The 24,348-nt window shown below is 37.4% G+C and overlaps 1 protein-coding gene and 1 non-coding gene across 2 annotated transcripts in view; both read left to right on the forward strand.

Annotated features, from left to right (window-relative positions):
- The window catches only part of PRKCH (protein kinase C eta), a 290,916-nt gene that overhangs the window by 67,845 nt on the left and 198,723 nt on the right, over positions 1-24,348 (forward strand). The window contains exon 2 of the mRNA XM_043990361.1: positions 9,648-9,711. Within this exon, the coding sequence (XP_043846296.1) occupies positions 9,648-9,711 (64 nt within the window). The remainder of the gene's footprint in view (positions 1-9,647; positions 9,712-24,348) is intronic.
- Positions 11,448-11,551, forward strand: LOC122744975. Its single transcript, XR_006355297.1, has one exon. It is a non-coding gene; the product is annotated as a U6 spliceosomal RNA (small nuclear RNA).

The raw sequence follows: 24,348 nt of genomic DNA on the forward strand, positions 1-24,348 counted from the left end.
CATGTCTGAGGCTGGATTTGAACTCAGGTCCTCCTGAATCCAGGGCTGGTGTTCTATCCACTGTGCCACCTAGCTGCCCCCCAAACAAATATTTATTAAGCACCTACTATATGTCAGGTACTGTGCCAGGGATACATTCACATACAGTGAATGAAACAAAGAACTCACATTCTGGGTCGGTGACGGAGAGGAAGGGAGACAACCGGTATACAAATAAGTATATGCAGAATAAATAAAAGAAGAAAAATACAATATAAGGAAATGCAAGTTCTTCCAGAGGGAGAGCATAGACAGTTGAAAGTCTTTGTAAAGGAAGTGATGCTTGAGCAGTTCTGTGAGGCAGAGGTGAGGAGGAAGCACATTCCAAGCAGGGGGAATGGGAGTGCAAAGGAATCTTTCATATGAGAAACAGGTAATCCGACAGCAGTTCAGTGAAAGGATTGTTTCAACAAGATACTTGGATTTCTAGCTCTGAAAGGAAGTCCTGGCATCTCCAGGAGTCTGAAGTGATATTGAATGTTGCAATATAAACCTTGGTTCAAACTGCTTGTATTTATTAATATGTTGCCAGCTAGGGAAAGACAGCAATGCTAACAACTGAGCATAAATGTGGGATAATATGTAGACCATATAGTAAAAGTGGGCTATCTCTTTTCATTGCTGCTCCATCCATTTAAATGGAAAAGCAGATTGATTGTCAAATATATAGCTCATGGTATTAAAAGCATTCTTTTTCCCAAGGGTGGTTTGAGTTTCTCAAGGGCAAGGGCCCATTACCACTATGGGCCCCTTTGACAGTCTGAAGCCAAAGTACCCCTTCTCAGAATAATTTTTAATGCATAAAATAAACAATATAGAAAATGACAAAGGAAATAAATTATATTGAAATAAATCATTCCATAGACTTCTTAGGTTAAGAACCTCTACACCTGGGCATACTTAGAGACTAAAAGTTAGCTTTACCCAGGAAGATTGATAGACAGGGATGAAAGAATATTTTTTAAAAGGAAAAAGAAGTAAGGGGCTAACATAGCATATAGGTATGCTTTGGGAGGCAGTAGATGTAATTAAAATAAAGAAATAGAATTAAAAGTAATAAAGGGGAGAGCTAAAATTTAGAGAACTTTTTAATGTTAAAAAGTGCCACAAAATCTTATTCTTTTTTCATTATTTTTTGTGGGGCAATGAGGGTTAAGTGACTTGCCCAAGGTCACACAGCTAGTAAGTGTCAAGGGTCTAAGGCCAGATTTGAACTTAGATCCTCCTGAATCCAGGGCCAGTGCTTTATCCACTGTGCCACCTAGCTGTCCCTAAAGTCTTATTCTATAATACTTGGGAGTGACTCTGGTTTTTTAAGGCTAGACCAATTGAATGTCAACTTTGCTAGGTTCTACCTTGCTGGAAAGGCTTCCAAGCACAGTAACTGACAATAGCTGAAACCTGCTTCTAAGATCACTGAGAGAAGGGATTGTTTCATTCATTATTTTTGTATCCCTAGCACCTAGCATAGTGCAAGACACATTGTAAGAACTTAACGAAGTCTTTTTGATTGATTGACCAGGCCAAAGAAAATTAGAAACAAAGGAAATTAAAAACAAAAATTAAAAACTGTGAAACTAAGACAATTAGAAAATTACTCTCAGTCCTTTGTGATATACCCTTTTGTTTTAGCAGTGATTGTTGCAGAATGGTGGAAAGGGGAAGAGGGAGAGCAAAAAATCAAAAGGTGCAAAGAATCATACAATTTTTAGGCAATCTATCAACTATAACTTCGCTGAATATAAGATGGTTGTCTGGTGATCAATGAGTAGGTATACTTCTGAAGGAATCATATCAATCTTCACATTCTCTCTATGAACCAAACCTTCCTAAAGGAGGAAGTTGTAGCTATATAGAAAGATGGCACAACATTATTCCTTATAGAAGCAAATAAAGGGTTGGGTGGATTCCTTTTATCATGCAATAAAAGTTAACAAGAAGTATTTTACAGGTCATTTAATTATTTCATATTTTAGTGTTCTTGATGAGTATTTGCACAAATGTTATGATGGAAACAATTTCAGCTTATGTGCCATTCTGTTGCAATGAAATGAAGAGTTAAACAAGTTCTGTGAAAAACAAGATTAGATTCTGCTAATTAAATCCAACATATTCTTTTTTTACTTTAAATTTTTATTGCTCTCTATTATTCTTACATCAAGTTCATATTGATTATAACCCTCTCCCCTCCTTTATCCAGTGAGTCATCCTTTGAAACAGAAAAAAAAGAAAAACATTTCTGCAAAGGAAGATTATAATTAAACATCATTTTTACATTTTTGTGGGTTTCCCCCCCTCCATTTATATTATTGTATATATTGGATATGTTGTTTAGATCGTGTTTGGTGCTTACTTCACTTTGCATTGGTACATGTAACCTTTTCTGTATTTCTTTAATAATCATCATTTCTTTCAATGCAATAATATTCTACCACATTCATGTATCACAATTTGTTTAGCTGTTCCCCAACCAGTGAGCATCTACTTTCTTTCTAGTTCTTTGTTACCAGAAAAAAATTGGTGTTTATGGAATTTTTCTTTTTGCCTAAATTTATATCTAGTGTTGGGATATCTAGGTCAAAAGCTATGGGTGAGGGGGCATCTAGGTGGCATAGTGGATAGAACACAGGCCCTGGAGTCAAGAGGACCTGAGTTCAAATTCGGCTTCAGATACTTAACACTTAACTAGCTGTGTGACCCTGGGCAAGTCACTTAACCCCAACTGCTTCACAAAAAAAAAAAAAGCTATTGGCATTCTAAATAGATTTTTTTTTCAATTGTAATATTAAATTGGTTTCCAAAATGGTTGGAGAGATTCACAATTTCACAAATAGTGTTTCTATTTATCTTTTTAAAGTCCCTTTAACATTGACTATTCCCATCTTTATAATCTTTGCTGATATACTGGGTTGTTTTGATTTGCATTTATCTTAGTGATTTGGAGCAATGTTTACTATGGTAGTTAATAGTTTGCAATTCTTTTGAGCAATATTCACTCATGCCTTTTGATTATAACCATTGGGGGAATGACCCTTGTTTTTATATATTTGTATTACTTTCCTGTATATCTTAAATAGCAAATCCTTACCACAAATATTTGATGCAAGAATTTTTCCCGCAACTAATGGCTTCTCTTTTCCTAGTTGAATCATTTCTGTTAAGTTACTCTATTTCATATAGTCAAAATGATCTATTTTATTTTCTATCACTGATTCTTTCCCTTGTTTGGTTATCATCTCTTTCCCTAGTCCTAACTGTAAAAAGTACCTGATCTGTTTCTTTTCTTTTTTTTTTGTGGTATGATCTTTCATATAAAAGTCACATGTATACTTTAAACTAAATTTGACAGATGGTGTGAGATGCAGCCTAAACCTAATTTCTGACAAAAAGTTTTATAATTTTCCAAGCAATTTTTGTCAGTTAAGGAGTTCTTCTCTAAGTAATTTATATTGTTTTATCTAACTTGGAAATTGAGTTCATTTATTTCTGATTCTTCTTTTTATCTGGTCTATCCCACTGGTCTGCTTTTCTGTTTTTATAACCAAAACCAAATAATTTTGCTGATTATGTTTTACAATAGAATTAAACATTTGGAAGTGTTATTTACCCTTCACTCCCTTTTTCATTACTTTCCTTAAAATTCTTTATCGTTTGTTCCTTCAAATGAATTTTGTAATTTTGTCTAGTTCTATAATGTATCAAAGGGATATTTGATAGTTTGATATTGCAAAAAATCTGTAAATTAACTTAAATCTATCATCATTTTTATTATATTGACACGAGCACTGAATAGTTCTTTGATTATTCAGATTCATAGTTTTATTTTGGTGGTTGTATTTTACAAGTGTGCCTTGGTAGATTGACTCTCAAATATTTTATATGTTTTGTAGTTATTTTAAACAGCATTTTCCTTTTTGATTATGTCCTGCCAGATATTTTAATTACTGTATAAAACTGACTAGCAATCCTTGGAATGAAAAAAAATCAAGATCCAAAAATGATATTATAAGTAGAATTATGAAGGTAATCTCATAAAATTAAATTTAATGATTAGTGTAAAGTGGGTAACCTGGGAGGCAACACTGTTGATGGAAGTAGTCTGTAGCATCTTACTAGACATTTCCTGCACAATAAATTATCCTCAGACTTTACGTTATAAAGTACTGTGGGAGAACTTTAAGGTTTGCAGAGTACTTTACAAATATCAACTCATTTTATCCTCACATCAATTCTGAGAGATAATTGCTACTATTATTCCCATTTTACAGATGAAGAAACTGAGGCAGACAGGGGTTAAGTGACAATGTCACACAGCTAGCAAGTATCTGAGACAAGATTTGAACTCAGAACTTACTGATTCTAGGTAAATCATGCTATACACTGAGACATTCAGCTGGTTCTAAAAATCATACAGTAATACTCACACTAGTTCACTAGCTTAGTACAGCCTCTAGTACATACCTATGAGGTAAGTGTTGTATGTTAAATATGTTATAAAGTGCTGTTTGTTTTTGTTGTTTGTCCTTTGTTCTCAAAGAGAACCATGACATCGGGAGGTGATGTCACGACTTGCAATGAATTGGATTTAAGTGACATGGATTTAAATGAGGCTGGGCTGTGCAAAGTCATCAACCTCATTCTCTCCTCCAGAGCCATCTGGATCCAGTGGCAAAGTATACATCAGGACAATTGGAGATGGCCCTGGACGTTTGAGGCAATTGGGGTTAAATGACTTGTTCAGAGTCACACAACTAGTAAGTGTAAAGTGTCTGAGCTGGATTTGAACTTAGGTCCTCCTAACTCCAGGGCCAGTGCTTATCCACTATGCCACCTAGCTGTATATACCTGGAGTACTATTATTAAATTATAATTTAAAATAATTGTAATAATAGTAATGATAGTTAGAGACTTCTGGGGAATCCCATGCGTTTGCTTTTATCCCAAGCCTGTGGTTTCCTGTATCTTTCAAACAGTTTTGGCTTTAGAGGAGCAAGGCATTTAATTCCTTTATTTCAGCCTTAGGCAGTATATTGTGTTCATTTGAGCTTCTAGGCACTTCCAAGTTAGGTATCAATTAGTTAATGTCTAAGAACTGAAATGGGGGAATGAAAGGCCATGATTGTTTTTGCTTCTAGAGAGCCAAAGCTGTTGGAATAATAATAGCACCTATCTTCCAAGGTCGTTATGTGGATCAAATGAGATAATATTCACAACCTTTATAGAGCCCTATAAATACTAGCTGTTATTAGTCTAGAAATAATAAGGGATCAATGAAGATACTTGCGTATGGGAAAGATGGGATCATATGTGTGTGTTAAGAAGATGATATTGGCAACCAGGTGGAGGATGGGTTGGAGAGCAGAAAGAAAGGAAATATGAGATATTAGGCACGAGATGCTGGGTGCCCAACTTTGGCCAGCTGCTGTAGGAGTGGAGAGAATGGAACAGAGCCAAGAGATACCTTACAAGGAGAAAGATGAAGAGGAAGAGAGTCCCTTAGATTGGTGTGGCCCAAGATCACATACTTTTATAGCTGCTTCTCAAGAGTAAGATTTGCCTAGGTGAGAGGTGAGGAGAAAGAATTTCAGGTTCAATAGAAATATTTATCAAAATCCCACATTGTGGGGGCAGCTAGGTGGCACAGTGGATAAAGCACCGGCCCAGGATTCAGGAGGACCTGAGTTCAAATCTGGCCTCAGACACTTAACACTTACTAGCTGTGTGACCCTGGGCAAGTCACTTAACCCCTATTGCCCTGCAATAAATAAATAGATAGATAAATAAATAAATAATCCCACAGTGTACAAAAGATACCAGGAAAATATCAGATATTCCCCTGTAATGAATAAAACATATTGCCTCATTAGGCAGTTAAAACATACACATATCAATAGTTAAACAACAAATACAAGATGTGTTATTAATCTCAGCACTGACTGTACCACTCATTTGGTGTTCTGAGAAGGGAGGATCAGTGTGGATGTCTGTACCCATTTATGTTTTCCCTTTTGTTCTTCCCTTTCTCTCGCCTGTGCACCCTTCAGCCAAATGATGTTCTGAATTACCTGCTTCTTACAGGCCTGGACAAGCCACACTGGTACTGGTACTTGTCTCAGCAGGAACAAAATTAAATGCTCTGAGGTGAGAAGCCGGCTTATTATCAAGGTCCTGTTTGCTGTTAGTGGCCTGTTCTATGGCCTTTGTTTGAGTTTTTGTCCTCTCTGTTGTCTAGATAGTATGGATTCTGGACCTATTATATACTAGATTTAGACCTTCCAGACTTGCTCATGGATTAAATTCTTATCCCATCCCCTGGCTTTCATTTTTGTTACCTGTACATGTTCCCTCTCCAGACTGATCACTAGTTTTCAGAACCCATTTTTACCCCTTTGATCTCTGGTGACACTGGCTTTGGAATAGACTAGCTCCTTTAGCTATCCCCTCTGCCTTATCTTCAGTTCTCTCAGCTTTGGCTCTCTGATGTGGGGTTATGACTCCCCTGACTAAAATGTTCCTTGGGCTGACAGTAGGCTGGAATGAGAAAACCTTATGGAGAATGTCATATTTGAGCTGAACATTGAAGAATGGGTAAAATTTTGATAGTGGGAAGGAGAGAAGGAAGAAGGCATTCTAAAAATGGATTTTGAACAAATATTTTTTGCTTAAATTTTTAAATTGATATCTTGTTTTTATATAACTTTTATTTCCAAATATGTCCTTCTCCCTTTCCTACTCCAATGTGGAAATACAAATTTTGAGTCATTCAGGATAGAAATAGTTGAATCTCTAAGAATAGATGAGTTCTCTGAGTTTAAACACACAATAGTCGAGAGGCCAAGGACTGAGACCTGGGGAGTACCTGAGATGGGGAATGGGAGGGGAAAGAAGACTGTCTCATTTTGTAGGTCACCCAGGCTTTACATTTATTTATCCAGTTCAAGAGTACTATAAATTTCATGCAAGAATGTGAATTATTTTAGGAACACTAATTTCTGAGCAGCTGCAAGAGTGCAGATAGTTCCTGTTCCATACTGTTGGTCAAAATGGACAAGTAGCACTATAAGTAGGAAGAACAGCTTTGCAAAGATGTTGACTAGATACATAATCCAATTCAATTCAATAGGCATTTATTAAACAAGTCCCTGGGGCTACAAAAAAATGTAAAATAGTTCTTGCCCTCAAAGCATTTATACTCTCCTAAGTAGACTACATTAAGTATGAAGATGTCTTCTGAACCAGTTTCTCCACTGAAGGATGATAGATTGTGAAGGGTGGGAAGGGTTACAAAGTGAGGAATGGGGGCAGCTATATGGCACAGTGGATAGAGCACTGGCCCTGGAGTCAGGAAGACCTGAGTTCAAATCTGGCCTCAGACACTTGACACTTACTAGCTGTGTGATCCTGGGCAAGTCACTTAACCCCAATTGCCTCACAAACAAACAAACAAACAAAAACAAATAAAGTGAGGAATGAAACTTCAGCCAGCCCATTTCCTTTCCCAGAATACCCAGGAGTAAGTGACAGAGGTCTCAGAGACCCTTCTTTCTCATAGATGAAGTCTGGCCATATTAGATCTATTGTGTTTTAGAAACTACCTCCCCCTCACTTTACTAAGAAAACCTTGGAACACCTCTTTTGTGGAATCATATTCTCTGCTGACCTGCAGGGCTATTATTATAGCTCTCTTTTCAAGGACTAGTGTTTGGATGATTGCCGATACGGTACTTACTGTCAATCTGTCCTGAGGCAGCATGCAGCTCTCTGTCTGCCAACAGCAGTTTATGTTGTGATTCTCTGTGTTCCCTGCCAGGGCTTTATATTGAAGACAAGGGAGTGGCTTGTAAAAATAACATATTTTTGACTTGAGACAAGTTAAGGCAGGAGTGGAGACAATTAAAAGCTGACCTCCAGTTTAGTCATCTCCCCAGAGAACTCTATTTTGAGAGCTTCTGTTGTGTAAAGATGATCAATTCACAAGTGGTTTCAAGATTGTTTGGAGGGAATTAGTAAATTAGCAATAGGCCTCATGTGACCAACCAATTTGAATGCCAGGAGAATTTATAATGTGGTGACCATTGTGGTAATGAGCTGTATGGCAAGGGTGGGGAAGAAGTTATGAGAACAGTTTGCAGTGCAAGATAAATAACTGTAAAAGAGGCACATTCTGGTTTCTGTGTTCTGTTAAAATAACTAATGGGCATACTCTGATCCTGACAGGCTATCTGACCTTAAGCAAGTCACTAGTCTTTCTGGGTCTTAAATAATCAAGGCATGAGTGGTATATTGGAAATGAATCTGGAGTCAGAAAACTTGGGTTAAAGTGTTGTTTCATATAGCCTGAAAGATGAAATGCAAAAACCTTTGTTGTTTTTCAAACTCTTTGTAAACTCTCCCCTCCCTACCTTTCTAGTCTTCTTATTCTTTACCCATACTCCATTGATACCAGTTTCCTCATTGCTCTTCACACACAACACTCCCATTTCCCAAATCTGAGAATTTCCACTGGCTGTCCCCAGTGCTTAGACCTGTCTTCCTCTGCACTTTTGCCTCCAGGCTTTACTGGTTTCCTTCAAATCTCAGCTAAGTACCACCTTCTCTAAGAAGCATGGACATTCTATCTCCAGACTCTTTTATGGTTACAGTGGCTTCCCCCGACCCCAGTACCTGAAATTCTCTCAGATTCCTGGCTTCCCTGCCTTTTGTCAAGCCTCAGTCAAGCCCAGCTTTCAACAAGAAGCCTTTTTTGGTCCTCCTTCATGTCAATACCTTCCCTCTGAGATTATCTCCCATTTATTCTGTATATGCCTTGCTTATACATAGCTGATTGTATATTGTCATCCTCCATTAGATTGTGAGCTCCTTGAGGGCAGGGTCTGTTTTTGCCTTTCTTTGTATCCTCAGTGCTTAGCACAGAGCCAGGCACACAGTCAGCACTTAAAAACATTTGTTGAGGGGCAGCTAGGTGGAGCAGTGGATAGAGCACCAGCCCTGGAGTCAGGAGTTCAAATCTAGCCTCAGACACTTAACACTTACTAGCTGTGTGACCTTGGGCAAGTCACTTAACCCCAATTGCTTCACTAAAAAACCAAACAAAAAAACATTCGTTGACTTGGCTATCAGCAAGTCGTTTTACCTTTGCCCGTTTCCATTTCTTCATTTGTAAAATCATTGCTAATACTTGCACTATTCCCCCAATACCTAGTGTCTTGAAGAAAGTATTTTGTAAAACTGAAAACATTGACTATAGAAGTCTGATTTGTATCACAAAACACATTTTAAAGTCAAAGAATGTGAGTTATGCTGTTAGCCAGCTTCAGTTGTATTTCAGGAAAGAATCATAGCAAAAGTACAGAATATTTTCTTTTAGTTTTGATTCTCAGCACTCCCACCGGTCAGTTATATAGTTTCAGTTGCTCTCTCAACCCTCTGGTATTTACATACAAGGCTGGGTTCACAGGGAAAATGACTCTGAAATTATGGGTGTCATTTGCCCCTTTAGACATCAGATAGCACATCTGTAATGTATTATGTGAAATCTACTTTTGAAAACCTGGGAGACAGAAAAAGCACTTTTAAAATAAAACTTTTTTTTTCTTTTTCTCTTTCAGGTGGATTTGGAGCCAGAGGGGAAAGTTTTTGTGGTTATAACTCTTACAGGAAGTTTTACTGAAGGTAAGGGCAACATTTTAGCAGATTTTCAGCATATCATCACATTTTCATCATGGTTTAAACTGCATCTCAGAAGATACTTGTGTACAAAACAATTTATAAAATGTTACATTTTTCTCAGTAGCATTCTCTTTAGATTGTCCTAAGATTTGGATACCTAATAATCCATAGATATTATATTTAAGAAACCAGCTGAATTTTTATTTTGTGTTAAATACAATCTTAGCTAGTTAGTTTATGCCTCTTCTGGTTAATTTCTTTCCTATCTTTCTTTGTCTTCATAGTTTGTAGTTTTTAACTTAACATATCTTTAAAAAATCGTTCCTGAAGTTTTGAAACTAAAATCTCAGGAATTAGCCATATAATTAATTTTTTTTATATATTTAGCAGAGCAACGGGGGTTAAGTGACTTGCCCAGGGTCACACAGCTAGTAATTGTCAAGTGTCTGAGGTAGGATTTGAACACAGGTCCTCCTGCATCCAGGGCTGGTGCTTTATCCCTTGTACCACCTAGCTGCCCCCAGCCATATACTTTTGTGTTGGAGCTTCTACTAAGGTCCTACCCAGAAATACTATTTGCATTAGTAACCTTTGATTTCCCCCATCCCAAATCACTAAGTTGTGTCTTTTTTTTACTTTGGGATCCTTTTTATGCTTTGGGATCTTGAGTTTTCCAAGACTTAAAAACAGTGAGTACAGCTTTCAATAGAACACAGTAAAATATAGTCTAGTTTTATATTGTATTGTTTCCAGAACCTGCTTATAGTGAGCCTAGAACATACTCATTTAGCCAGGACCTGGTCTGAATTTTAAAAATGAAGAGAATGTTGGAAATATGGAAATATACAAAAAGACAATATCACATAAAATTGATAAGGGACAGATTAGATGATGTATGTTAGAACTTGCTTGGCTTTATAGGTTATAACCTATGAAGTGACTTCTTTTTTATAAGGCCTTTTATAAGTTAATAAACTATATTTCATAATAGTTGTATCTTCTCCAGTGCTATCCAGGAATGACAGTCTTATTCATTCAATAAATACTGTTGAATTTCTACTCTGTACAAGATGAGTTAGACATAGTGTTCTTGTCTTGTTCAGTTGTTTTTCATTCATGCCCAACTCTTTGTGACCCCATTTGGGGTTTTCTTGACCAAGATATGGAGGAGGTTGCTATTTCTTTTTCCAGATCATTTTAGGTTGAGGTAAACAGAGTTAAGTGAATTTCCCAGGGTCACACATCTAGTAAGCCAGATTTGAATTCAGGAAGATGAGTCTGAGCCACTTAGCTGCCACTTAAGACAGGGTAACTACCCTCAAAGAGGGCAAAGCATGGAGGTAGCATGGATTGATGGATTGAGAGCTAGCCCTAGAATCAGGAAGATTTGAATTTAAGTTCTGTTTCTAGTACACACTGCCCATATTACCCTAGTCACTTAACGTCTCTGGATCTCAGGCAACTCTCTAAAATATAATTTGTAGAAAATTGCCAATCTGAATTTGTAGAAGGCAATTCTTCAATCAGATCTCAGTATACAAGTGAAATCACAGATGAGAGAGAGAGAGAGAGAGAGAGAGAGAGAGAGAGAGAGAGAGAGAGAGAGAGAGCGAGCTATGGAGAAACCCAAATGGAAAAATTATACAGCCTCAACTCCCAATTACAAAATAGTAGAAAATAAAATTATTTTTGCATGCATGTGTAATAACTACAACATTTAAGGTTTGCACAATGCATGCTTGCTTTGGCAGCACATATAGTAAAATTGGAATGATACAGAGAAGATTAGCATGGCCCCTGAGCAAGGTTTGTACAGTGCTTTACACATATGATCTCATTTGGTCCTCAGAACAACTCTACAAAATAGGTTCTGTTATTATCCTCGTTTTGCCTATAAGCAAGCTGAGATGGAGAGAAGTTAAGTGACTTGCCCATTGTCACACAGTAAGTATCTGAGGCAGGATTTGAATTTAGGTCTTTCTGACTTTGGATTTAGCACACTACCCACCCTGCTACCTAGCTGCTCCCATAAAAATAAGTGTAATACTTATTAACTAATACAAATAAGTACAAAACATGGTTGCATATGCCTAGGTAAAGGATAAATATAGATGAGGAAATATGAGACAAGGGAGAGACTTTCTGCTAGGGGAAGGTAGCACATGGAAGTAGTAGCACATGAGGTGAATCTTGAAGTCATTAAACAAACATTCTTTAGGTCCTGCTATGTGAACGACACAGTGTTAGGTACTATAGCTGGAGAGTCAAAAAGGAAAGGAATCCTTTGCTCTCAAGAATCTTGTATGCTCCTGATGGAGTGCAATATTTAAACAGATAAGTGAACACAGTATAATTTGACGTGGATAGGAGAGAATAATAGCTATTAGGAGAATAAGGAAAGGAGATTTCTAGAGTGGCATATGAACTTCCTGATGAAGGAAGCTAATGATCCTAAAAGTCAGAGGCATGAAGAGAAGTCATTTTAGGCATGAGAGAAAAGGCACAGAGAATAGGAAATATGATGAGATAGATACATTAAAAAGATACAAAATCTTGAGAAGCTTGAGAGGAAGAAGTTGGCACTCTTTCTTACATCTTTTACTTTTACTGGTAGTATAGAATAAATTGAAGTAAAAATTAATTGAGAAAGAAGCTTTCATCATCTCCTGAGCCAACTGAGTGGATAGGAACTAAGGATTTATCTACTGTAACTGGTACTGTACGTAAATCTCTACAGGTCCTTGTCAAATGATTATCCCCTACCTCTTGAAGCAGTCCATTTTATTTGGGGGCAGCTCTAATTGTGAGGAGAGTTTACCTTGCAATAAGCCTAAATATACCTCCCTGAAATTAACACTCATTGTTATATCACCCTGAGTAGGTGGATGGGGAGAGGTCAAGCAAGACAAACTTAGTATCTCTTCATCCCATTGTCTCTTCAGATGCTTGGATAATGTCAACATAGTCTCACTAAGTCTTCTCCCTGCTAAACATTCCTAGTTTCTTTATATGTCCAGTCCCCTCACCATTCTATTTGTCTTTATCTAGTCATGCTACAGTTTTCCAGTGTCCTTCATAAATGGTGGCTTCCAGAACTGAACAGATGGAGCCTGGCCAGGCTGTAGTCCTTCCGTTGCAGGACTATAATTGAGATTATGATTGTATGTGTGTATGTATGTATGTTTTGGGGGCCGCCACGTGGTCCCATTAAAATATCCACATCTTTTTCAAATGTAATGTTGTCTGTCTACAGTTTCCCAATTGATTTTTTTTAAAAATTCAAGTATATTATCCCTATAAAATTTTATCTTGTTAAATTGGGTCCATCTCTAACTAGTTAAGTTAATTAGTTAAGTTCTTTTTAGATTCTTACTGTCACCTAGCATATTAGCAGTGCCTCCCAGATTTATCTCTACAGATTATATATATATATATATATATATATATGTGTGTGTGTGTGTGTGTGTGTATGCGTGTATATACACACATATACATACACACACATACCATACATATCTTCATCCAATCCAATCAGCAAAAGGCTGAGTTAACCTTCCCTAGTGACATCAGTCCATTAATTATAACTGCAGTACAGATGATTCTTTTCTAGAACTTGTTTTTGGCAAAATTGTGAATTAGGCAAAGTGGACCTTTGGCAATTCTGTCCTCCTGTTGTGCTTTTTCTCCCTCCCCCTCATATATCAAAATCTCACTATCTTCATAGGACAGACTTTTAACAAGGAGGAATGAGTGATCTAGTAAACTCATCTCCATTAAGGTTTTAGTGACAAATGATGCGTTAAAAATACACCTCTTAGGAGTATTCAATTAAAAGGGGAAAAAAAGAATGCTCTGAGAGGGCAGTGATTAGTCCAAAAGAATGGTAAAATTTTAAGCTCTCTGGCACCTGAGTGAAATAGGTACTTGGGCTAGTCCATGAAACTGGTCCTACTGCCTCTTTTTAATTTGTTATATATAAAGATTGTGGTGCCAAACCTACTCAGTGCTAATTGGTGCTACTGCTAATCTCTAAGAATTCAGGTCCTTCATTAAATGCAAGGGGTAGGATGTGATAAGTAAACATGTCCATCCAACTGCTGATGGGACTGATCATTAGGTGGCAACTGCTGGGTTAACTGTAACAGCTCCAGAAGCAAAACTGGCAAGGTGGTAGATTTACATTGTTATTCTTGGCACTTTCACAGCGATCTCAGCTGATTTATTATCTTTCATAACACCACCCTATAGACCATTTTGAACTATGTGGACCCTAAAAGCTTACTGAGCAACTTTTAGGCTTAGTCTGTGTATGTATGTATGTGTATGTGCAAGTGTGTATGTGAGTATTATCTCTCGTAGTTGCTGCCATTATCTCTCATTTAGAAAAAAATTATCAGTCTTTTGTTTTTATGTCCTATTTATTTTAAAATCTTGCTCTAGCTCAGTATATTTTCTCTTGGAACAATATGCCATACCTATAGTTCCCTACTTATTAATGAAAGGAAGGAAGTATACCTTTTCATTTTTCCCCTAGGGTGAAGTTTGGTCAGTATAATTACCCAGTGTTGAATTTCATTTTATTGTTCATTTCATGTATATCTTTGTAGTCTTTATGTATAATGTTTTCTTGGGTTTCCTTACTTCAGTCTTAAGTAGTTCATATATCATATTACTCTAATATTGACTGTTCATTCCATTCCATTTGTATACCATAATTAGTTTAGCTGATAAGTTTGCTAATCAATGGGGAGACCATTTTATTTGCCATAAAAGGTTTGTCACAAAATGAATATTAATATGTATTATGTATATATGTAAAATATGGCCTTTCTGTCTTTGACCTCCTTGGGGTATATGCCTATCAGTGGGGTCGGAGGCATTACTCCTTATTCTGCAAGGCCCATCCCTTTCTTTTGACACTGAATAGAGTTGTGGTTCAGAACACAGAATCCTGGTCTGCCTTCAGAAAGTATTGATTGCTGGGGCAGCTAGGTGGCGCAGGGGCATCTAGGTGGCGCAGTGGATAGAGCACTGGTCCTGGAGTCAGGAGTACCTGAGTTCAAATCCGGCCTCAGACACTTAACACTTACTAGCTGTGTGACCCTGGGCAAGTCACTTAACCCCAATTGCCTCACAAAAAAAAAAAAAAGAAAGTATTGATTGCTCTTGCTTTCTTTCTGTCCAATTTTCTACACTTTGGGGGTGATGATTCTGAGCTAGATCATAAGAAATAACTTTAAAATTCTTTTAGAACAAGTTGGAAAGAAATTAAAATACCATTTAAATGCTAAACAGGGTCAGAAAAATGCAAACTAAGTGATGATGAGTAGGAAGAGTTCTTTCACTTTAGCCCTAGATTTCTCATTTATAGTAAATGACAGGTCAGTCACACCTGATTACCAAAGCTTACTTCAAAGGTGAGAAACTGATCACATGATTAGCAAGATGATGAAGTAGTTGTTTTCCAAAAATCTCTCCAACCTAAAAACCTCAATATAGGAAACATGCCAGAGATACAGAAGTCAACCTTTTTATGCTTCTCTATCCCATTCAACATGAAGGAAGTTCAAACCTTGTCTCTCCTCAAGCCTCCCATAATACCCCTCCCTTTACCCTCTCAACTGAGGACCTCACCTCATACTTACTTGAGAAAAGTGAGGATACCTTCCTCAAAGTTACCAGTGATTTTTCTTCTTCTTTTCTTATCTTATATTGTTTTTACATCTTATGCTATCACCTTCATTCCTGTCTCTGATGGATTGGTGACTTTTCTCCTTGCCAAGGCCAACCCCTTTACATACACCCTTCCTCATTTCCCCTCTTATCTTCCCCAGCAGATTAACCTCAACTATCATTTCCACACTCTCCAACCTTGTGTCTCCCTGTCTACTCACCCCTTCTTTGCTACCCACAAACATACCCATGCTCCCTCTTCCTCAAAACATCCTTACTTGATCCTACCATCCTCATTTATCTAGCATCCTTTATCTCTTCTCTGCTAAACTTCAAAAAAAAAAATTGTCCATACTTGCTTCCTCCATTTCCTCTCTTCTTCTCTTCTAAACACTCTGCAATCTGGCTTTTGATCCCCAACATTCAATTGAAATAATTTCTTCAAAGTTAAGAATGATCTCTTATTTGCCAAATCCTATGACCTTTTCTCACTCCTCTTCCTTCTTGACCTCTGTAGCATTTGATGCTGATTACCTTCTCTCTAGATTTTCCTGATGCTTCACTTTCTGTCTGACCTTTCTTTTTCAGCCTCCTTTGCTACATCTTCATCTTTGTCATGTTCATGCTAACATTTGCACATTAGGGGTCCTACTTCTCCCTGAATGGTTGTATTTACCAGAACTCTATCCCCTTCCAGGAAAGGGACAGCTAGGTGGCACTGTGGATAGAGTACAGAACCTGAAGTGAGAGAAACTCATTTTTGTGAGTTCAAATATGGCTGCAGATGCTAGTTGTGTGACCCTGGACAAGTCACTCACTCTGTTTGCTGGAAAAGGAAATGGCAAACCACTTTGCCAAATGGGGTCATGAAAAGTGGGTGATGACTGAAAAACAACTTAAGAACAAAAAGGGCACAGCATTTTCTGTGGTAGGAGAGATATAGACGTTGGCTTTTGGAGTGGTATGTGATCATGATAAAAACAGGGGGTAAAGTTTAGTTTCATGGCTCGGGACATGGCATGACTTCTACCACAGAACACTGCTTTGTTCATGAATTGATACTCTGAGTAAGGCACAGAAGAAAAAAAGAGAGGATGATATGAGTACTATTAGTAAGAATGAAGGGGGAACTAAAATTATTTTATAAAACAATAATCATCAAGGCTATTTTAGTTTAAAATGTAGAAAAGCAGACTGGACTATAGAAAACCAGAACAGATTATAGAAGTATGAATGAGAAATAATGAAACTAAATAAGTCAATTAAAAAAAACTCAAGACAATAAATTACTTGGGGAAAACTTCATGTTTGACAAGGATTCTAGAAAATGAGAAAAGAAATTTGACAGAAATTAAGGTTAGGCCAGCACCTCATGCTATACACCTATAATAAATTCCAAATGGATGTTTGACAGGATGGACATGGATCAAAGTGCTTCTCACACTATGGCTGGATGGACAATTCTCAACTAAACAAATAATAGAGATAATCATGATCAATTACATGAAACTGAAAAGCTTTTATAAGAACAAAATCAGTGAAGCTAGGATAAGAAGGCAAACTAAGAAAAAATCATTGCATTAATTATCTAGGATATACCTCTGATATCAAAGACAGAAATGTGAATATCCATATACTACATCTCTAAATATTATGAGCCCAAGAACCATTCCCCAACAATTAAATGATCAAAGGATAGTAAGAAATGCTAATTAAAGCAAATCTGATTTCCATTTTTGTTGTCTTTGACAATTTGCTGGGTGTTAAATGGAAATCATTGACCTTTGTAGAGGCTATAGAAAGACAAGAATGAAGGAGCTGTTTCCGTGCTTTAGTACCACTGTGGGTGAGGAGCTCCTGCTACCAGCCTTTGCTTCCTCTGCAGCTGCCACTGCCACTGCCACTGCCTCCAGGATGGGCCCATATTGCCCACTGGCATTTTGCTTCCCTCAGGTCTGCTCCGGTTTGTCCAGGTATTCAGATGAGAGAAAACTGCCACCACTGTGCCTCCTGTGAGAGGCAATGGGCAGATCAAAGTGAATGGTTGACCACGCTAGGTAATTGAACTTCATACCTTATTGTACAAACCTCTGGAGCTTGTCCTTTTGCAAGGCAAAGAATGTTTTCCTGGCATAGAAATCAGAATCCATGTGAGGGGAGGAGGCCCTGATTTATGTTATCTGTTAATCCATCACCTGAGCTCTCATGACCTATTATCAGAAAATATGTGGAGGAGACCTCCAAGAAGAAATCAAAGACTTACCAATCCAATATGACTGAATTCTGCTGGTAGTTGACTTCCCCTGCTGTGATATAAAGAAGGTGAACATGACCTAGTGTTTACCTTAAATCCTACTGATAAGGCAACTGCTGGAAATTGGGTGTTTTTGCAATAAATTGAGGAAGTCATCTTTCGAGGCATATATATGTATATATATATATGCACATACATACACACACATATATATTGTTGGAGCTGTGCATTGGTTCAGCTATTCTGTATTTTGGAAATATGCTTAAAAAGTGACTAAATACTCTTTGGTTCAGAGATTTCACTGTTAGGCATGTGCCCTTAGAAGGTCAAAGAAAGAAAGGTCCAGCATATGCCAAAATATACATAACAGCACCTTTTGTGGTGGCAAAGAACTGAAAACAAAGTAGGCATCCCTTGATTGGGCAGTGATACTGGTAGCAATAGATGCAATATAATATTTTATGAACGTAATGGGATATTTCAATGGAGGCTTGAGGGACATAGATAAGACAATCGATGCAGAGTGAAGAACCTGGAAAACAACATTCACAATGACTACAGGAATATAAATGGAAACAAAACAAAATTGAATGCTGTGTAATAACCAAACTTATACCCCAATAAGAATTGAGAACATGTACTTCCCTCCCTTATTTGCAGAGCTGGAGCAGGAGGTATGGAACTGTGAGTGTGGAGTATTGTATGTGCCATGAGTTGGGGCTGATATCCTGTACTCTATTTTTTTGCATCTTCAACTTCTCTAGGTGAGGCAGGGAGGACAGCAATATATTCATAAATAAATATAATATAAAGACAAATTGTATCAATAAAAAGGAAAAGAACAATAAAGGAATTTCTGAGTCAAGGAAATTTTAAAACTTGTTTTAAAGCTGCAGCATAAACATATGTTTACATATATGTACATATATGCACACAAATACATACATGTATGTATATATACTTGTAAATTAGAGGAACTTAACTCCTTTCCTTGAATTTTACAAGTAATTTTTCAGGAAATTTGTGCCATCCTTTGTAAAGAAAACAAACCTCAACTTTTAAAATGCTTGTATTTGGAATAAAAAAATCTTGACTGAATAAAATATAAATGTATAAATATGTGAAATACTGAAGTCTGCCTAAATGAAAACTGCTTTATCTCTTTGTTAAAACCTAGAATTATCTTGTACTTTAGATCCTGATAGTAAATTTGAAAATAAAATACACATATATACTGCTGCATTCAGAAGGTAGAGAATACATTTGAATTCTGATGTGTCCTTAAGTCTCTGAGATAAAGAAACAAAGGTTTTTACAAAATCAAGATTTTAATCTTTCTCTCACTGAACATTATCACAAATAAGAGCGCTTCAGCTTTCAGGTTAAATTTCCTGTGTCAACCCACCAATTTACAAATAATTAGGTTCTCTGCTAAAAGGTCAACCACATGCACTAGAGACAAATGCAGCCTAGAGTATGCTCCTTTAAACCTGCAACCTTTTGTCTGTGTGTGTGTAACCATATATGATAGGGATGTCATTTTTAAAAGAAAATATCTTTTTCTTATAAAAATGACTTGCTCATTTCTTTCTCATGTAAAAAATAAGCATGTTTTCCCCTTTCATCATCCACCTCAGGCTTTGAATGCTATAGGCTAAGCAATATTTGTGGGTATCAATGCAAATTGGAGAGATCAGAAAGAAAGGAATGGAAAGAGTAAAAATATAAGAGAGAGGGGAGAGAGAGAGAGAGAGAGAGAGAGAATAATAGAGAGGTACCTGAAGGAGATAGTAATAGAGGAATTAAATTTGTTCTGCTTGCCTCCAGAAGCCAGAACCAAGAGCAGTAGTGGTACAGAACAATGATTGCTGCTTGGAAGCAGGGGTTCTGTTCTTTTTGTGATGCGTGGCAAATGACTTTACTTATCTGGACCTCAGTTCCTTCCTTTTTAACTAAGAGTGCCTGCCTGGATGACCTCTTAGGTTTTTTCCAGCTCCAAATCTATGGTCTTATGAAAATGGGAGTCAGATTGTAACTTGATACAGTAAAATATTAGGACTACCCTAAATCAAAATAGCCTCCTTTGTGAACTCATGAGGCCCTCTAATTATTGGAAATCTTCTAGCAGAGGCTGGGCGACCTACTTGTTGTGCAGTCTAGTCCAATCCCCTTATTTTACAAATCAGGAACCTTAAGCAAAGAGTTTTAATAACTGTTCAATGATCATCATTTTTTTTGGTGAGGTAATTGGGGTTAAGTGACTTGCCCAGGGTCACACAGCTAGTAAGTGTTAAGTGTCTGAGGCTGGATTTGAACTCAAGTCCTCCTGAATCCAGGGCCCGTGCTCTATCTACTTCTCCACCTAGCTGCCCCAATAATCATCATTTTTTAAAATAACATCTTCTAGTTTTCTATTGTAAACCTGGGCATAAAAATCAACTTTGATCCTTTTTTTAAAATAGCACATTAGGTCAATGTTAGGTGAGTTATTTTTATGTAAAATAATTTCTTTATGTATTTGTATATATAGACTTAGCTCCACAAGGAAGTGGAACTACTTAGTTCTCCATTCCATTCTTCTCCTATGACTTCATGTTACCTTTTGCAAAGTTTCTCTTAGGTTCCTTCTTACTGTTTTCACAAAGCCACTATTGTGGTTTTTGTTGTTGTTGTTGTTGTTGTTTGTTTTTGTGGGGCAATGAGGGTTAAGTGACTTGCCCAGGATCACATAGCTAGTAAGTGTCAAGTATCTGAGGCTGTATTTGAACTCAAGTCCTCCTGAATCCAGGGCTGGTGCTTTATCCACTGTGCCACCTACTTGCCCCACAAAGCCACTCTTCTAAAAAAGGTTTGGCCTCTCCATCTCTGAACTGTTAAACAGTTGGAAGAGATGTGTTAAATTTAGAGTGTGCCAACTATTACTGCTGCTGCCCCTTCTTCCCCCATAGGGTCTTCTCAATGTGTATCATAACCTAAAATTCAAGAAACAAAAAAAAAAAGGCCTGTGGGCCAAGTCTCAAGTATAACAATTGCTTGGTTTGGTTGGATATAGTCATTACATCTAATTATAACTTTGTCTAATATTTATTTTTAAATTTCCTTTCCCAAATACCATATTTTAAGGTTCCTACAAGGAGAAGGAACTGACTTGTATGTGCATGGATATCATTTTGAGGATTGACATTAAGGTGGTGGGGTGGGAGGTATGGGGGTGCAGGCAGCATTCACAGAAGAATGATTCAGTGATTGGTTTTGTCCCTTAACGCTTACTTTTCTTAAAATAAAAAATAAAGGTTTTTCTCCCTTGGCAAAGAATACTTTTTCAACCAGTTTACCTATTAGTGACGTGAACTATGTATCACCATAGTTTCTTAATCTGGAGGCTTTTGTTATGGGATTTTTTAAAAAATCAAGCATTTACTTTAGTCAATCTGTAATGACCTTATCTGTAGTGGTCTTGGATAGAGGAGACAGAAGTGTCAGTATGTAAGGATGACCCCCTGCACCCTAAGCCATTTTATTCCTCTCCTTTTATCTGTGTTCTGGCTATACCAGCCATGTGAGAGACTGAAGAGTTGAGTATGGCACCTGGGTTGTGAGCCTGAGGGGCTGGGAATATGATCTTGCTCTCTAAAAGTAATTGGGGAGTTGGGGGTGGGGTGGGGAAAAGCTTAATGAATTTTGTTTGGGCATATTGAGTTTAAGATGTCTAAGATGGATATGTAGTTTAAGACATTTGAAAGACACTTGGAGATGTGAGGTTGGAGGTCAGCAGAGAGGTTAGGGCAGGATGTGTAGATTTGAGAATCATTAGCATAAAAATGGTATTCAAATCCATTGCAGCTGATGAAATCTCCAAGTGAAGTAATATAGAGGGGGGAAAAGAAGAGGGCTCAGGACAAAACTGTGAGGGACACTGATGGTTAGAGAGTGTGATCTGGAAGAGAATCCAGCAAAGGACACTGGGAAGGAGTGGTCAGAGAGGTAGGAGGAAAACCAGGGTAGAGTGGTATCCCAAGAACATAGAGAGAAGAGAGTATCGAAGCGGAGAGAGTGATCAAGTGTCAAAGGCTGCAGAGAGATCAAGGATAATGAAGATTGAGAAAATGTCATTGGATTTGGTAACTTTGAAGAGAAAAGTTCTGGTGGAATGGTAAGGTTGGAGCTGGACTGTAAGGAGTTAGAAAGGGAGTGAGAGGAAGGTGGAGGCACTATTGTAGATAGTCTTTTCAAGGAAAAAGGGCACAAAGAATATAGGGTGATAGTGGGCATGGAAGAATTACATAATTTTTTTTTTAGGATGGGGGAGACATGGGCATGTTTGTAGGCAGTATACAATGATAAAGTAGTTTCAGTTGAGTCATGAAGATAGAAGCCAGATGGCACAGGGTTGGAAAGTGAGTAGGTAGAGTGTAATTGGTTGCACTGATTATAAACTATTAGGGTTTTTTTTTTCTTTAAAAATTTTTTTAATGCAACTGTTATTCCTAGTACAAACACCCCCTCTTCCCCCATAGAACTCTCTTTTCAAATAAAGAATTAAAAGTTAATAATAATAATAATTATGGTAGCTAGTATTTTGTAAAGTACACTACATATGTTAAGATACTTGATTTTTTGCGTGAGGTAGGTGCTACTATTAACCCCAGTTTTACAGATGAGGAACCGGAGGCTGGAAGAAGTTAAATGACTTGCTTAGGAATACACAGCTAATAGTGCCTGAGGCAGGATTTAAACTTTGGTAGTTCTATCCACTTTGGTAGCTTTGGTAGCTTTATCCACTGTGCTACCTAGGTGCCTTACTATATGAAGTAAAGTGCAGCTGACTATATCTGACAGCATATGCTTCATTCCATCCTTAGAGTCTTCTCTATTGAGAGGAATATGCTTCATCACTAGTCTTCTCACCCATGCATTTATCAAAGTTTTTTATGTCTTTTAATGTTGTTTTTCTTGTAGGTCATTCATTGTGATTATTGTTTTCTTTATTCTACTTCTCTCTGTTATCATTTCACACAAAATTTATTATGTAGACTTCCTTTTAACACTAGAAGGTCCAGGCACATCAGTTGATACAAAAATTCTTTTAGGCACTTGAAACTCAAAAGCTTATTTATCTGTTCATGTATCTATCTGTGAGTGAATCTCCTTGTTTTGTTAGCCAAACTAGCATGTTTTCCCACAGCTGAAATATGACTGCTTTAATATGAATAAAAATGTCTTTTCTTAAATATTTTAATAGGAAATCCTGTTTAGATTTTCACACAAAAATATCTATCAGACAACAGTCTTGATAAGGAATACAGTAGAGGTTGATGGAAGATGTTAGTACCTTCTGAATGTACCTGGTTTGATACTTCCACTCATGTTGAAAAATTATTCAAAATCACAATATTAAAGAATCTAATAATTGGGAAAGACTCAGAGACCATTTATTCTCTTCCCTACCTGAACAGGAATTCCATCTTCCAGATACCAGACAAGGGGTCAACTCCGATCAAGGGAATCAGCAAGGTTATTTCACTAATCAGAGAAACTTTAGAACAAAAAATTACCAATGCCAGGTTTGAAAAATGAAAACACATAAGAAAAAGAAGGAGTAGAGTTAGAAATAATAAGTGAAATTCTCACAGAACTGTACTACCTCCAGAATCTTGAACTTTGAAAATCTTTTCTTTGATCATAGCCTTCTGTCCTTTCTACTCACTCTATACCTGCTTTTCTTCTTTATTCTGACTACACTTGCCTCCATAACCAGTCTTGACCTGCTAATCCTCAAAGTTGGGCAATTTCCAGAATCTGATATCTACATGACTGCTCCTGGGTTTCTAAGTGTAGTTAGTAAAAATCATGCTGATTTCATTCAGCAGAAATTTCTGCTTAATAACTTCAGCTGGATTCTCCCTTGGGCTTGGAAATTCTGTTCATTTACATTTGATAATAATAAGTTCCTACTTCATTCCCCAAAGGAACTGATTCAAACCTTGTCCTCTCTCCTCAAGGTCTTAATCATCCTCAGCTCTCACATTCATAGTTGATAAGTTGCTCTCCTGTTTCACCAAGATCACATGATCACAGAGCCAAGCTGGAAGGGACTTTCAAGACCATTAGTCTAAATCATTTTATAGATGGAGAAACAGGCCCAGGGAGGGTTCCCCTGGTCACCCAAGTAGGATTTGAGTCTGGGTTCTCTGCCACCAAAGTCAACACTCTTCCCACTATACCATGATGATTTCCAAGTGGAAAGCCATCAGTTAAGCCCTTCAACTTCTCTCCTCCATTCTTTAAAACTTCTCAGGTCAGTTATGTTCCCTTCCTATCCTCTCCTTCAGAAGAAGGGGTATCATTATTCCTTGTGAAGGCTAAGCCTTTTAACTCTGCCTGTGATTGCATCCCTTCCCACCTGCTACAGACCTCATCCCATCAATCACCTTTCCTTATGTACACATTTTAGATTGCTCCCTCACCATTTGGTTCATTTTCATGTGCCTCCAAACATCCCTTAAAAAAAAAATCTTGGGGGGTAGCTAGGTGATGCAGTGGATAAAGCATTAGCTCTAGATTCAGGAGGACCTGAGTTCAAATCCGGCCTCAGACACTTGACATTTACTAGCTGTGTGACCCTGGGCAAGTCACTTAGCCCTCATTGCCCCGCAAAAAAAAAAATCTCTTCCTCAACCTTTCTATCATATCAATATTCTAGCCAATATTTC

This window comes from Dromiciops gliroides, chromosome 2 (genome assembly GCF_019393635.1).
Source record: "Dromiciops gliroides isolate mDroGli1 chromosome 2, mDroGli1.pri, whole genome shotgun sequence".
NCBI classification, from domain to species: Eukaryota; Metazoa; Chordata; class Mammalia; order Microbiotheria; family Microbiotheriidae; genus Dromiciops; species Dromiciops gliroides.